The 16,924-nt window shown below is 41.9% G+C and overlaps 1 protein-coding gene across 1 annotated transcript in view; it reads right to left on the bottom strand.

The window, feature by feature from the left end:
* Positions 1-13,995, bottom strand: part of AMER3 (APC membrane recruitment protein 3) — a 51,894-nt gene extending 37,899 nt beyond the window's left edge. The window contains exon 1 of the mRNA XM_020967199.2: positions 11,017-13,995. Within this exon, the coding sequence (XP_020822858.1) occupies positions 11,038-13,980 (2,943 nt within the window). The 5' untranslated portion in view covers positions 13,981-13,995 and the 3' untranslated portion in view covers positions 11,017-11,037. The remainder of the gene's footprint in view (positions 1-11,016) is intronic.
* Positions 13,996-16,924: the final 2,929 nt, after the last annotated feature.

Below are 16,924 nucleotides of genomic sequence, written 5' to 3'. Positions count from 1 at the left end.
CTCCACTTTTTTGCTCTCCCTACCTTTATTCACACTGTTGCTTGTGCTTAGAAAGCTGCTCTTCCTTACTATCTCTACTCTCTATGGCATGCAATCTTGTAGAATGACAGCCCACTTTTTAAAGCCTAACTAAAATGCCACCTACTCCATGAATCTTTCCCCATTCTCCAACAAATAACCCACCTCACATGCACTTTATCTGTACTTTTCTTATGTGCTTATTGTATATTATTTTGTATTGTAGTCATTTGTGTATGAAAGTCTTAAAGACGGTCTAGTAAGATGCAGTGGGGTTGCAATACGTGCTGAGTGAATCACAGAAACTTGCAGAATTGAAATATATAAAGTATATGTATCATATTCCCATAACTGGACTATAGGCTTCATGAGGGAAGCAATCCTTTCTCCCCACACTGTTCATAACAGTGCTTGGAGTACAGTGCTAGGCACTTAATAAATGATTTAATTCAGCAAATTGAATTGAATTAAATTATCAAACCACTGTTGAATTTAATTCTCCATGGAACCCTGGAGAGATCATTTTTACTTATCCCTGGCTCCATGCCTTTCTCCCAGGCTGTGAAATATAATTCATGCCCTTTTTGACTTTCAAGAGAAGCTGGGAAAATGCATTGGATGAATAAATAAGTCTGCCAAGTATTTGGAAGTCCTCAGAGAGGAGTCCTGCTTTCTGTCCAAAGCAATGCTTTGCGCTTTTGAGTAGCACCTCCAAGGCCTACATTTTGTAGGAGACAGAGCAAGTCCATCCCATCTAATGAGGTTTTTTTTCCCCCCATTTCTTTGTAGATGGCTAAAAAGGAGCGAGGTGCTATAATGTTGACTTTTTATAATAAAATATCTTTTGATAAAACATCCATATTATCAAACAAAAAGTGCAGAGATCTGCTCCAGTCAGATCAAAAGTAAACAAACAAAATTTTGTGAATTGAATGTAAAAAATTACAAGCCAGAAACTCCTAGCCCTAAATATCATGTTTCCTCCTAGGCCTATTTTTGCTGTGCTCAAACAAGCATTAACTATAAACAAGGTTTCAGGGAGTTGGTTGCTATAACAACATTTTGCTTAGGCCTTCAGGAGCCAAATCCAATTTGATTGGAATGGAAGTCAGAGACCTCTATATCCTCTGGAACTGAGGCCAAGGAATCACAGATGGGTGATTCAGGAAGATAGGAAGCCTCTCCATCTCCCAAATGGAATAGCTTGTTTGCTCCCATGTGAAATGTCCTAGTGGTCAGAAGATCATTCACATACAATTCTAAATTATTGAGGTCCTGAGATAAAACCTAAATCCTGCAGACAGTCTGACATAGTGGAAAGAACACTAGACTTGGAGTCAGAATATCTGGGTCTGAATATTAGCTCTGCCATTTACTAGCTGTGTGATAGTGGATAAGTTACTTCCCTAGGTCCCCATCTTCTTCTCTGTAAAATGGGAATAATAATACTAGCAGTACCTACTTCACAGGGTTGTGATGAGCAATTGGTGTAATGTAAGCAAAGTACTTTGCAAACATTAGAGTTACAGAAATGTACATTGTTAGACTCATATAGCTCACCAAAAATATGGTGAGGGAGGAGATATATAAACATTTTGGTTTCGTGTAGTCAACACATCTGGATAACTAATTAAATCCTTTTTCCAGATATTTTGGGAATGCATATGATGTGATTAGTCAGTTCCTTTACCGCCACTCTGTCAACCCCAATCAATCCTGCTATACATTGGTAGTATTTGATTCCTCCATTTTTCAAAAACCTACAAAGTCTTCCTATTTCCTAATAGGTTAATTTCAAATTCCTCATCCTGGACTGAAGGCCACCTACAATCTTACTCCACTCTAACTATTCAACATATCTGCCACAACCCTATGACAAGTACTCTCTACTCCAGCTCAACCCATCTTTCTTCACTATCCTCAATACAAAGCATGCTCATTTCTACCTCCATGCCTTTGCAACTCCTGTTCCCTTCACTTGGCATGTCACTACCCCCCACAATCCCATCCCCATGTAATCCCTAATTTTCTAGATCCAGATGATCAGTTATGGGTACCACTTTTAAAAGAGAAGTTATTGAACTGAAAGATATCCACATGAGAGAAATCAAGGTTAGTGAAAGGTTTAGAAATTGTGTCATACAAAGATATATTGAAGGAATAGGCAATAGTTAGCCTAAAAGAGTTCCTGGGAGATATGACAGCTGTGTTAAAATATTTCAAAGCAAGCAATGTAGTCAAGCAATTAAACTTAACCTGTGTGACTTTAGAAAGCAGAACTAGAACAAATGGATAAAACTTACAGGAAAACAGATTTCTGTTTACTCTAAGAGGAAATAGTCTTACAAGAACTGTCCAAAATACAGTGGGTTGCCTCAAGAGATAAACAGCTGCTAGTAGCTACAAATGCTCAAGCAGGGCATGGATGGCTACATACTAAGCACATCTTAGAAGAGGAAATTTACTAGATGATCTCCAACTCTCAGGTCCTATGGTTTTACGATATATTATGTTGTTTTCTCATGTCAGAGAAAAAGAACAGAACTTGGATTTTTTTTTTAATCCAGCCTTGCTACTTAACTCAGGCCAGTTACTTCCCCACTCAGTTTATTTCCTCATACGTAAATAATGTTGTTTTTTCTACCTACCTCAAAATGTTTTCGTGAGAATTAAATGCAGTCATGTGTATAATGAACTTTGTGGCCATAAAGTACTATATAAACATTAAGCCTTTTTCTTTCTCCTTGAACAACCAAATTCCTAGAAAGTGTGGTATACACTCCTTACCTCCTTGCCTTACTTCTCACTCACTTCTCAATTCCTTGCAATCCAGTTTTCAATGGCACCATTTGATCAAAACTATTCTCTCCAAGGTTACCACTGATCTCAGCTTCCAAATCAAATGGTGATTTCTCAGTCTTTACCTTTCTTGACCTTTCAGAAGCATTTGACACTGTTAGGTGCCCGTTTCCCTTGGGATGCTTTCTCCCCCTTAGTTTTGTGACACTACTTTCTCTTGGTTCTCCTCTTACAGGTTTGTCTAACCATTCTTTTTAGTTCCTCCCCTGAATCATTACCTTTCTCCCACTTAGTGTGGGAATCCCCAAAGGTTCTGCCCTATACTCTTTTTATTCTTCTCTATATATATTCTCTCCCTTGATGATCAGCTCCCAAAGGCAAATTATCAACTCTATGTAGATGACTCCAAAATCAAATATATTCAGCTCTAATCTCTCTTCTGAACTCTATTTCCAGGTTACCAACTGCCTTATGAATTCTAGTTCCATATTACCATCTACCTACTGGACATCTCCTCCAAGGTGTTCCATTACCATCTCACCTTCAACATGTCTAAAATGGAACTTACGTTACCCAACCCCCACAAAACTTCCCAATTTGCACTAATAGTACCATCTGCCTAGTCATCCAGACATACAAGCTCAGAGTCATCCTTAACTCCCTCTTCTCCCTTGACCCACATGCCAACTCCAAGAATACTACATCCATAACATCTCTTGCATCCATTCCCCTTTTCTCCACTTGTATAGTCTCAACCCTAATTCAAACTCATTATCTTTCACCTAGACTTCCTAATTGGAATAGCTTCCTAATTGGTCCCCTGCTCCCCATCTCTTCTCTCCCCCAATTCACCTCTCACACACACAGAGTTGACAAATTGTTATTCCTGAAACACCAATCATGTCACCAACTTACAAAAATCATCAAAGGTTCTTTTGCCTGTAAGATAAAATACAAAATCCTTTAAGAAAAAATACAAAATCCTCAGTCTGGCATTAAAAGACCTCTATAATCTGACTCCTTCCTACCTCTCATGTCTTAATTCATATTACTACCCTTCGTTCACTCTCTGATTCAGTGACATTGGCCCTCTAGCCATTCATGGCACATGACATTGCCTCTTTTACCCCCATTCCTTTGCACAAGTAGTCCCCCAAGTATGGGATGCATCCCCTTCTCACCTCCGCCTCAAAGCATTCTCAGCTTCCTTCAGAGCACATCTCAAGGGCCATCTCCAAAATAAAGCCTTCCTTGCTCTCCTACCTTCTTATCACTCTCTCCCTCTTGAAGTTATTTTGTATTACTGTACTTTGTATTTAGTTAGGCACCTATAAATGGTTATCTAATCAATATGATTTAAGTTCCTTGAGGGAAGGGACTGTTTTGTTATGTCTATGTATCCCTAGCATAGGTCCTCAAACACGATAAAAATAATAGCTAACATTTATATAACACCTACTATGTTCCAGGCACTGTGCTAAGCTCTTTACAAATATTACCTCATTTGATCCTCACAACAAGCCTGAAAAGTAGGATCTATTATTAGCTCCATTTTATAGATGAAGAAACGGAAGCAAAAGTTAAATGACTTGCCCAGGGTCACACAATTGTCTGAGGCTGGATTTGCACATATTAGGAACTTAACAAACATTTGTTGAATTGAAGAGATTATTATTCTTAACTTAATATTTCATGTATTTGGAGCATAATAAGTGTTTAATAAACGCTTACTGACTGGCTGCAAAGTGGTGGTATATACTGGAGATACAAAGATGAAAAAGAAGAGTCCTGTTTTCAAGGAGCCTAAGGTAGGAGATTGAAGAGAAATGTACACAGATAATTATAATACAAGTTAGAGTACAGTTAAGTGCATTGGACCAATAAGAAGATTATAAGAGCTTTAAGGAGGGAGAGATTACTTCTTATTGGGGCATTCAAGGAACACTTTATTGAAGAGGTGGCACATGAATTGAGTCTGAAAGAAAGAGAAAGATTTGAATAGAAGGCGCAGTGGAAGTATAGGGACAGCTCATTCTTGGCCACAGGGAGCTAGTTCTCCTCCCATCTCCTACCCACGTATATTTGCATACAAAGAAATCAGGAATCATTCTGAAGTATTGGGGACTTAATATAATACCCTTAATTGGAGAGGAAGAAGTCTCCTTGAAAAAGAGAATGCCAAAAGAACGTTCCTTATCTCTTGGGAATTAATTTAATTAGGAATTAATTAATTCTGATGTTGGAATTACACGGAGAAGATATTTTTGGACAGGACAGGGTCACTACAATGTGTAGTCCAGTTTGGCAGGAACATAATGTGAATCTTGTCTCCTCACGTAGACTGTAAATTTCTCAAGGTCAGGGACCATGACCTCCCTCTTTCTTAAAGAGGCAGGATGGTTTGGTGGGAAAAAAATGCTGGACCAGAAATCAAAGGATTTTTATCTCCACTGTTGACTTACTATGTGACCATGGGTAAGTCATTTCATCATTCTCACTTTCCTGATCTATAAGTAAAAAGGTCAAAATCATTACTTAAGTTCCTTGGGATGTATAGTTCTACAATCCTTGAAGCTCCCATAGGATCTAGCCTAATCCTAAACCCTAAAAATTTATTGTAAAAATCAACAAATCCTTGATGAATTAAATTAGTATTTACTTTAGTGTCTAAAGAGGTTTGGAATTTATCTGTAAACGTCATTTGTCCTAGTAAAACAGTGTGGTCCCCCAGTGAGTGACAACCTGGCATGGTGGATAGAGTGCTAGACTTGAAGTCAGGAAGATCTGGATTTGAAACCTGCCTAAAGCACCTACCAGCTCTGTGTCTATGGATAAGCCACTTAAACCTTGATGAGCCTCAGTTTCCTCATCTATCTAAAATGGGGATAATAATAGCACCTACTTCAGAGGGTTGTTATTGGAATCAAATGAGAAAATATATGTAAAGCATTTTGCAAACCTTGAAGTGCTATGTAAACAGTAGCTCTTGTTACAAATAATGGACAGTGATTGGAATTAACAGTTTTATTGGGGCAAAACTTTATTTAGTTGGGGCTGCTGAGGTTTTTCTACCCTGCATATCCCCAAGTTTCTGGCCCATGTAGTCACAGAAACTGGAAATACAGAATAGTCTCACTCTAAGGGGCAAAACTTTTTGTCCCCATTCATATGGCCTCCTTAGAGAGAATGCAATTGCTGATCTCTACAGAAAGACCATTCATTGTAGGGACCCTTGTCAGAAAGGGGGCATCTCTTTCTGTATCTTTCCTTCATTGACGGTGATTTGTATGGGCAAGGAGAAGCAGAAATAGGGAAACATCATCCTGAGTCCTCAGGAACTGTGTTAAATGAAGAAGAAAATTGTTTAATTTAGCATCCAGATCTTGCATCTGGGAGGATGCTGTCTGACATTAGCCTCTATGAGCAGAGGCAGTACAATCTGTCCCTTCCAAGCCCCCTCTTTCCCACATAAAGCTGTTCTTCACAGGAAATCTACCCGTGGCTTCTTAAACTCAAAGGATGAAATCAGGGCCAGCCCTGGTGCAAAGTGTAAAATGGACACTTTTAGCTTCGGTGTTTCCAACTTCTAATTTTTCAGCCCCCTTTCAGGTCTTCCTTGCCTTCTGCTGCCCGGTGGCTTTCCTGCCGATGGCTGCAGAGCCTTCCTATTGCCTCACTCCATCCTTCCCATCAGCTAAGGAGCCACTCATATATTCATTTACACTGTGTTGTTAGGGACTTGTTGTTTACTTGTGCCAACTCTTTGCAACCCCATTTGGGGTTTTCTTGGTAGAAATACTGAAGTAGTTTGCTATTTCCTTCTCCAGCTCATTTTATTGGGGCAAATAGATGAGGAACTGAGGCAAACAGGGTGAAGTGACTTGCCCAGGGTCACACAGCTAGTAAATGTTTGAGGCCACATTTGAACCCTTACATGTGAGTGCTCTGCCCAAAGGAATATAAATTTTGATCACAGAAACCTCACAAGATATTTTGGGGTTTGGGAGCTAGATTTTTTCTTCCCTATTTATTCTATCATTTTTTTAAACTGGGACAATTAATTCTTTTGTCCCATGTGATTTCATTTATGGTTTTTTGAAATAGAGCTTTTGAAACAGAGGTTTTGATAAAGCCCATTAGGATTCAAATGGAGCTACTTAACCATGCCTTGAACCCAAATCACTGGGGCTCTCACTGATTGATCAATAATATGTCCCAGCTCAAGCCTCCCTAGGTCATTGGGTTTTGATGGCTGAGAGTGATTGTAAATAGCAATTGTTTCTGTTCTGGCCAGAAACCCTGAGGGTCTTCCTCTCCCAGCTAGATTTTTTTTCTTTGAGTAGACAAACTAAGTCATCTTTTGCCTCATTTCTTACCTAGCCTTAAATTACTGAATGGGTGTTGTCTCAGATAAGCTGAAACCTGGGAAAGACCTTAGCTTAAAAAAGCCAAAGTCTCCCACTGCATCTGGGGTCATCTCCAGTCATCCTGACCATGTCTTGCCACTAGACTGAGATGATCTCGGAGGAGAGAGTGAGGTCAATGACTTTGCACAGCCCTGCCTCACTTAAAATCCAATTCACTTACAAGTCAAGACATCACCCTCCTGATGTCATTGGTCCTCTTAGAGAATGAAGGACAAACAACAACAAGCTGTTAGGAACTTAATATACTACCTCTTTTAAAAAAAATCCTAGATAGAGCAGCAAAGCTAGCAGAAACCTGAAAGATCATGTGATCCAACAATCTCATTTCACAGTCAAGACTTAGGCCAAGAGAGATTAAAAGACTTAGTGCCTCATACTAGTTTACTGAAAAACTGGTATTAGCAGATAGGTTTCCTGATTCAAAGTCTAACACTCTTTCCATTATATCACAACCTAAATGACCAGTTCTTGGTCCAAAGTAATGAATTTCTAATGGCCCAGTGATGGGTTAGTTGGAGAGAATTTTGAATAGTTCCTTCCTGTACCTAACTACATCGCCTGTTATAAAGATAACCCTGCTCTCTTTCATCTACAGCTCTTCATTGGGTTGAGTGACAATACCACTGGCGTTCCAGCGCTCTAAATAAACCATGCAAGTTGGCTTTTGGAAATACACTGACAATGCATGTGCATTGAGAAATCTAGGCTCTCAGCTCACAGTGTGCAAGAGATAAATGCATATCCATATGCCACTGATGAATACATTGCTGCTCTGTTTACCTTTTAAGTGGATGATGAAAAAAATTAGACCACACAATGATTACGTGATGAAAGGTTATAACCCAATTTTGGGTGTGATGATTATATGGTAAAATGTGTTATATGGCTCCAGAGGGCATAACCAAGTCCAAAGAGTAGAAGTTCAAGGGAGGCAGATTTCAGATCAATGGGAATAAACTGTAGAACAAGTAAAACTGTCCAAAAATAGAAGGGGCTTCTTCATGAAGCAGTGAGCACTGTTGCTGGAAGGGTCTCAACAGAGGCTATAGGACTAGTTTAAAGCAATAGGCAGGAAGAAGGAACTAGATTCAATTGAATTTAACAAACAAGTGCTTCCTTGTGTGCAAGGCATACTTCTAGACACTGGGCATAGGAAGTAAAAAATGAAACAAGCTCTGCTAACTTTTTGAGCTGACTCTGTATTGTTAACCTCAAATTCCAAGTCTTCTGGACCAAGGTCATGTGCTACTGGTGCAGTGAATCCTGCAGGACCCAGGGCATGTGCTTGAGTACTGGTGGCTGGAGTATAGAAGAGCTAAGTGGCCTCAGGCAAAGCCTCCCTGGCCTCCTCCATATACTTAGGAAATCAGCCCCATCAACTCATTCACACTAAGATCCTAGAGATTTACTGTTACTCCTCCCAAGTTCAGGGCAGGTAGATGGTGAATGGATAGAACACAAGAAGACCTAAGTTCAAATATGACCTCAGACACTTAAGTTCTGTGACCCTGGCCAACTCCCTTAACCCTGTTTGCCTCAGTTTCCTCATCTGTAAAATGAGCTGGAGAAGAAAATGACAAACCACTCCAGTATCTTTGCCAAGAAAACCCCAAATAGGGTCACAAAGAGTCGGATGGGACTGCAGCAACCAAACAACAATTCCCAAGTTCAGGAAAAGGAAGTAGCTAAAATACAGCAAGGAAAGTGGGGGGGGAGACAAGGACAGGGATCGATTTTTGTTGACTTGATTTGTTGACACATCGAGCAAGTGTCAGAGTCAGGATTCAGAGTCGAAGTCAAGCCCTCTTCCCTTCTATGTCTATGGTTCTATCATATGACAGTTTTGCTAACAGCTGACCCTGCGTGACATTGGGAGGCCTTTGGGTGTCCCTCAAATCACACCAGGTGGGCAACCACTTCTCCTTTCTATGTACAGGGCCAGATCTGCTGCTGACCATACTTTTCATTGTAAAACCAAAGAATCTTGACATTGAGACACAATGAAGTATAGAATGTAGCTCAGAACCTGTAGACACAGAGATTCCACCTGGCAGAGCCATTACCATTTAGTTAGACTACAGCCAACCTCTCTGGTACATCATTGACCAATGTGAGAGTCTTAAGAGACTCTCAGATTCAATTCTCTTCAATATATATTTATCTAACAACTAATTAGCTGTGTGCTATGTACTATGACACCGTGTCTTGGGTTGAATCCCAGCTCTTGCAAGTCACTTTTCCTCTCTTAATTTTCTTATCTATAAAACGTGAAGATTGGATTGGATGATCTTAATGAGCCCTTCAAGCTAAACCCTATGATCTAATGATCTTAAGTGCAAACATTTACATTAGGGCCCTTTAACCTAACTGCACTAATACCAGATCTTCTTACCTGGAATAGGTCCCTGATGTCTAGGAGCTATTTAAATAGCATTCCTACCAATGCAGAGTAAGGATAAAGGAGCCACTGGCTACAGAACTCTTCTTGACTCACATACTGGCTGGTTCTCCATTTCCCTTAGCTGTTGTCCTGGGTACACACTGCCCCTCCCTGTTTCCATCTCTTTCCCCCAGGCCTCAGATGGATTCACTTGGATGCCCTCTGACCTGCCACCAGCATTCAAGCAGCTGTTCCCCATCATGCCAAGGACCCTGCAGGATTCAGGGAGTTAGCTGTGAGTTGAGGCCAATCAGTAGGAAGTGTCTGAGGGCAAACAATGTCCTCTTACAGCACATCACTCTGCTGGGGCTGGTAGACTGAGGGTGGCAGCTCCAGACAACTGCAGAGGAGCCTAAGTGGATGCAGTCAAATCTCGCTTTAGGCAAAACATGTGTGCCTATTGCCCAGAGTGGGGCTGACCTGCATTCTAATTTCATGTCAGCTGAATATTGCTTCAAAGGCAAGTTTTAAAATGTTTTAAAGAGGGTTCTGTTTAAAGGAGTCCTGCTTTGACATAATGAAGCCAACTGCTAAAATGCAAATAATCACTACCCCCTCATTTCTTTGTTTCTATATTTGGCTTCCTTCAAACAGTAGTCTACAATGACATCATCTGAACTGAATTTGTTCTGCAAATTCACATGTTGAAGCAGGGCCAGGACTTTGGAAAGTTGATGAAATTTGTCTCTAAATAGTCCCAGGCTCTCTTTTCTGTGCTCTGCTCATGTCCTTTTTATGCCACCCCTCTCACCCAATGCTCACATGCTGCCCTGAATACTGCCAGTCAGGGAGAGACATGTACAATACTAATATATGGTGAGCTGAGGCAATTACGTAGGGTCTGGTTTTGGGGGGGCCACTGCATGATTGCTGGCGACTGCACAGGGATGCAAGATAGCAACTGAGAAAAGATAGACATGACAGCTAGCGCCCAAAAATTACCACCAAAGGCTCATACCACATATAATGACTCAATATATTCCCCACCCTCAAATGGGTAAATTGTCTAACCTCTATTTGCCTCAGTTTCCTCATCTGTAAAGTGGGGGTGATAACAGCACCTATCTCACAGGTTGTTGTGAGGATCAAAGAAGATAATATTTGCAAACACTATGCCTAGCATATACTAAGTACTTTTTAAAATACTTGTTTCCTTCTCAACTCATTGTAAAATGCCTTCATGTGAGAAAGTACATGCATTTAAAAATTCCCAGCAAACTCCCCAACTGTTGCACTCATCCCAAGGCAATAACAGCCACATCTTCTGCCTAGCCCTGCCTTCAAAGACAAGGCACAAAAGGTTGCTTGCTTAACTTAGTTACCAAAACTCACCTCCTTTCATTAGAGAGGCTCTTATAGGTTGGTCTCAGCCATGGAAGAGCTTGCAGCCATCACCTCAGCATGACAGGGGAGAGGCCCCACGTGGGCCAGAAGGTTGTGATGACATTCCAGAGGGCTCCCAGAGGTAGGACCAGAAATATTTTTGTCTGAACAGGGGCACAAGCTTTGCGGGGAGCTGCTACCTGCACATGAGGCCTGAGGTAAGGCTCCCGGCCTTACTGAGTCACTAGGGGCAAAGAGAGGTATCAATTTTTGGTGGTCCTCCTGTGTGGCCACAGAGGGGTCTCCAGGACTGAACTGGAGGTGAAGGTCCTGGATGTAGGAAAGCGCTTGACCATTCAGCTGAGCATATTCAAAGTTGATCTTATTTGATGAGACTTGCCTCATGTGGTTTAAAAAACTTGCTTGGCTTTTCTGATTCTGCCAGGGACTTAGTCCCTGGTTTGGGCTCATGGGCACTTCTTGAAGCTTCCCAGTTGGAGAGAGAAGGGGATATCCAGAGCTGGCAGGGATACAATTGCATTCATTCTGTAGCAAGACACAGTGGCTCCCTACCTTCTGTCTCTTACACAGAGTGCTACCTTCTTCCTTCCTGAGGCACCACTCAGCCAGGGGTTTGTTTTCATAGCTTATCTTCAGAGATGCCACCTGTGTCATGCAGCTTTCCAGGACTGGCATTATGTCAGGTTCACCCCTCTTAAGGCCAGGGCTGGCCTGGCTTCGGAAGCATTTTAGGCTCAAGGATGGACTTGGCTTTTCGTGGGCACTGGGGTAAGAAGAGGAACTCTGGGCTTTGTGTTCATCCAAGGTATCTGCCAGAGTGACTTCTTCTGCCTCTACTGGCTGAGAGGAAGCTTCTGATGAAGATCGACCTTTTCCTTTTTCTGTGGATACCTGTGAGGGGTGATGCAGAAGCTCTTTTGATGGACCTCCAGTGGCCAGAGGGGCTTCACCTAGAGTCCTGCTCTCACTGGAACCCAGATCCTTCTCAGGCAAGTACATCTGCCATCCACCAGCTGATGGATGAGGCATAGTAGCCAACCAGGACCTATACACATCTGAGGCACATCTATACCCCTCATCGGGGGTGCCGGGGGAAAAATCTTCCCTTTGAGGTACTTCTCTATGTTTTTCCACTGTCCCATGGTTAAAACGTCTCTTGTCAGTCACTTGCTCTGAGAGAGACAGTGGTTCTGGGTTGTCAGTTTCCCTCTCACTTGAGCCCTCATTCCGCGATCCCATAGGAAGAGTTGCTCCTTCTGCCTCTTGGCCCAATGGGAGGCCCAAACAGGCAGGAAGGTCCCCACTTGCCTTTATTGGTGACGGCAAGGTCTGGACCCGATCTGAGGGAGAAACGAGCTCTGGGTTCCTGCGGAGCCAGTTAATGATGCCCATAGTGAGGGAGAGCTCTGTGTCACACAGCTTCAAGAGGCACTCCTTTCCTTTCCAAGTGCTGTGCAGGAAGCTTTGGCTGATGATGTCCAGGGCTGGCTGAGGAGCCAGGTTCTCCTCAGCCCCTACGTGGAAACTGTAAATGGACAGGGGAATTTCGACCGCCTGCTCAGAAAGGCTCTCTGACACACACAGCTCATCGTCCAGGATGGGGCTGATCTTGGCCTCACTGGGGTCATAGAAGAGCTCATAAAGGGCATCACCACTATAGCTATCCCGAGGGAACCGGCCACTGGGTGCTCCTGGACTTTGGGCCTCCTTTCCATCATCCTCAAGGCCTGGGGAAAAGGAATCATAATAGCCTTCATCACTGGTGGAGGTGGATTCCTGATGCTCACTCTTTGGAGTCCCGGTGTCTATGGAGCTGTCTTTGGAGCTGTCAGGGTCACCACCAGGAGACAGTGGAAGATCAGGCAGCATGGCCGGCTCATATTTGGGCCTCCCAGCATCACTACCCTTGGAGCCCTCTAGCTTTCGATCAAACAATGCACTTTGGTGTCGCCTCACTGACCAATTGATGTTGTCCCAGAACTTGGCAAAGTCAGTAGCCTCATTCTGAGCTGGTGAGGCCAGCTGTTCTACCCCACCCTGGAAAGAGCCCATGGCAGATGTGTTCTCTCTGGCTCTTGGCCTCCGGGTCAAAATCTCCTGGCTGCCCTCCAGCTCCAGTGAGGCTGATACCTCATCAGCAAAAATCTCCCCACAGCCAGTAAGAGAGTCAAAGCTTTTAAGGGAAGCCACATCTTCACACAAGGCCCCACAGTAGTCATAGGAGGAATCTGACTGAATCTCACTGTCAGACAAGTCCTGAGCCAAACTATCAGCAGCCAATGTCTCCCCAGGTTTGAAGAAGGCCTTGCCTAGCCGTCCAGGTATTTCCCCCTCACCTCCTGGAGATGGCAAGTTTTTGCCTTTCCCCATCAGCATAGCCAGACTCTCTGACTTGTTCTTCCTAATGTGGAATATATCCCGGAACCCCTTCTTGGATCTCTTCAGAGAAATCCTCTTCCTGGGGATGCTCTTGGCCACAGCTGGCACAAAGGGCATTTGGGGTACAAAGTGACGGTAATCAATCATTTGCTGACCGCTGCAACTGGATGGGCTAGGGCTGCCTGCTGGTGCTTTCCTACCATGGGCTCCTGGATGACTTCCCAGACCAGAAAAGCTAATACTATTGACCAGCCTCCCTACAGGCTTGTCTGCTCCCATCACACAGTCATGAGTCTTGCTCTTCCGCACCAGTTTGTAGGAAGACCCACAAGAAGCCCCAATGTCTTCATCAGGTATCAAATGGGTCACCTTGTTAGAGAACCTGTAGTGTTTATGGGAGGCCAAACCTGCTTTCTGACTCTCCTCTTCCAAGGGCCCTCCATCAGTTGCTGCTATCCTTGACCTGAATGCCCCAGCTTCCTTACTCTGGAAGGCAGCCTCTGCCACTATTGGTTTCTCATTGGAAATCTGTAAACTGGATTTGATGAAGGTCTTTCCCCTTCTGAGTTCCATGCTTCCCCTTTACAACTGCTTCTGTGGAAAGAAATTACAAGAGAGAGTAAGATAAGTCTGATAGTTGTTTCAAAACAAAACATCACAGTCACAAACTTATAGAATTTTAGAGCTCTAAGGGATCTTGAAGATCATCTAAGCCAAAACCCTTAATATCACAAATGAGGAAAGTGAGGCCCAGACATGTTGATTGAGCCACACACATTAGAATTCAGGTCTACTGATTCTTAAAACACTATTTTGTTTCCTTCTCAATTTAAATCAAATCATTTTAATTCAATCCAAGAATTATTCATTAAGTACCTATTAAATACCACCCTGCTAAGTACTACCACAAAGATCCTATTCTCAAGCAGCTTAATTGGATAGAAATGAAATAGCCCATGGAACAGCACGAGACAGCATTTAATAAAAAGCTAAATGGTGTAGTTCAGACCCCAAGTGCATTAGGAGCTAAGGGAGTTGATTTGGTGAGGGAGGACTCCATGAAGAAGGTGAGATTTGACATAGGCCTTGAAAAATATGTAGAATTTTGACAGATATAGGGGATAGAAACAGTGTTTGTACCATTGAGAAGGTAGTGTAGCTAAACCACATGGACTAAGAGAAGTGGGTTTTGCCAAAAGTCTGGGAAAAACATGAGTACTTCTATTTCTAAGGGCGGCAAGTAACTAGTATATTTAACCCACAGAGGATGCTGGTGGTTGTAGCCAAGTGCCAAAGTGATTTCTGTATCAAGGAGTCAGACACAGAAGGCTAAAGGAGAAACTAGGAAGAGGATAGCAGTGATGAATTGAGTAAAGTTTCATACCAACGATTCAAGTGCAATGGAAACTGAGGAAGACAGGTTGCAGGGCTGACAGAGTGATTGTGGGAAGATGCCAGAGTCAGTATCAAGAATTCCAAGACTGATCGAGTATGAGGCAGGAACAGACCCCAAATCAACACAACGGGTGCCCAGATGTTCAAGTGGCACCTCTAGAGTTCTGCTGTCAAGTGCTATCCCTTGAAAAACTGTCAACCACAATTCTACCCTATAAATAGAAGGATTGGTTTGAAGGAAGACCTTCTCCAACTCCAAATTGGAGGACAACAGGACATACTCCAGACAAATAGAGATGGGTTCCTTAAAGCTGTCTTCGTGTTGCTTGTGCTTATCCGTCACTGTACCTTATGCTTGGTAGGTATTTCATAAATACTTATTGGACTAGATTTTTCAACTCTGCATGATAGGTTTGGGGGTATTGGGTGAGTTGTCTGAAATTCTAATGGAATATCAAAAGCTAGAGGATTAAGTAGCTGAATGTTCACCAGGTTAATGAGATACATTCCCAAGGCTCTAGTTTCCCCATGGCAGAAGGATGTAGAGAGTTGAGAATTTTCCCTGGTCCTTAACAGGATAAGAGTACAGTACTAGAGATATAAATTTTGAGTGCTTTCTGCATAAAAGTTTGCTGGCCACCAAATGATGTGGTTTCTTGCCATAGCTACTTATTAAACTATGTGCTAAGGTGTTGCAGTCTAACATTGATGAAGAGAGTAACCACACTGATGAAATAATATATTTTTGAGATAATACAAAAGTCCACAGGGGCATCATGAAAGACTGACAAATGTCTTTTCAAATTAAAATATGCCATGGCAATAGCATTATACTGATCTACCAGTATAACAACTCTGTGATACCCCAAAAAAAAAAATTGTTTGAAATGACTTGCTCTTAGTGAACTCATGCATGTTTCTAAGGACCAACACTTTCTTATGAGTTCTCACAGGTCACCTATTTGACTGGAATTTTTCAAGGGACCAATATGAAAACTACCAATTTCTTGTGTCTATTATCTATCTTTTTTCCCTAATTGAAAATCAGGACATTTGATAATTTCTAGTGTCCTATCTCATTCTCCAGTACTTCAGAATTACTGAGAGTAGCTCTATAATCATACCTACAAGTTTGTTTGGGATTTTTTTCAGCAGCTTGTATTGTGATTTGTCTAGGCCAGAAGAATTGAAGTTAATAGGAATTTTCTTAATATCTCCTTGGATCTATACTATACAGCATATGTATCAATGATCTGCATTAAAGAATGAATATAAAATTCACAAATGACACAAAGCTGGGGTGAATGGCTAATATGTTAGATGATGGGTGATGAATAAAGATTCAAAATATATCAACATGGGGGAATAATATACAAATATTGACAAGAAGATGTACAACTGGCATAAATCTAATATCCCATATCTAGATTGAGAAAAAAATTCACTCATGCAATCACTTCAATTTGACAAACTTTTATTGAGCACCTACTATGCATAAAACTTTGTTCTAGGCACAAGGGATAAAGAGACAAAAATGAGTCCCTTCAGGGGTTTTACTGGAGAGGTACAAATGCACACATAATGAAATACAAGCTATTTGTAGACAGAAAGAGCATTCATTAAAACATTTATTGAACTGGCTATGTGTGAAAAACTATAATAAGGTTTGAAGAAAGAAAGATGAATATGGCACAGCACCAACCTCAAAGATTTTATAATCTAATGGTAGAACAATATGCCTTCTATATACACAATGTATCTATTTGCACAGTGTCTTCTAATGAGAAAATTGAATCTGAAGAAATCAGTTATACCTTGGCTGATGGTGGGGGGTATCAGTGAAGGCATCACAGAGGAGGTGACACCGAGTTAGATCTTGAAGAAGGAAAGAAGTGACCTAAACAGGAGATGGTGGGGAAGGAGGAAGGAAGCATGGTGGACAACATGCACAAAGGTAGAAGGCAGGAGAACAGAAAATAGATAATAATTGAATTTGGTGGACAATTCCACTTCTGGGGGCTAAGATGGTAGAATAAGAAGTAAGTTGCTCATACCCTCCCTTATTGGCCTCTGAAAGCTCAGAAGATATCATCCCAGGAAAAACCCTGGAACAGCTGAACCA

This window comes from Phascolarctos cinereus, unplaced genomic scaffold (genome assembly GCF_003287225.1).
Source record: "Phascolarctos cinereus isolate Bilbo 61053 unplaced genomic scaffold, phaCin_HiC Scaffold_726;HRSCAF=1367, whole genome shotgun sequence".
Lineage (NCBI taxonomy): Eukaryota > Metazoa > Chordata > Mammalia > Diprotodontia > Phascolarctidae > Phascolarctos > Phascolarctos cinereus.
The sequence above is the reverse complement of the archived record's forward strand: the minus strand, read 5'-3'. Positions and strand labels throughout refer to the sequence as shown.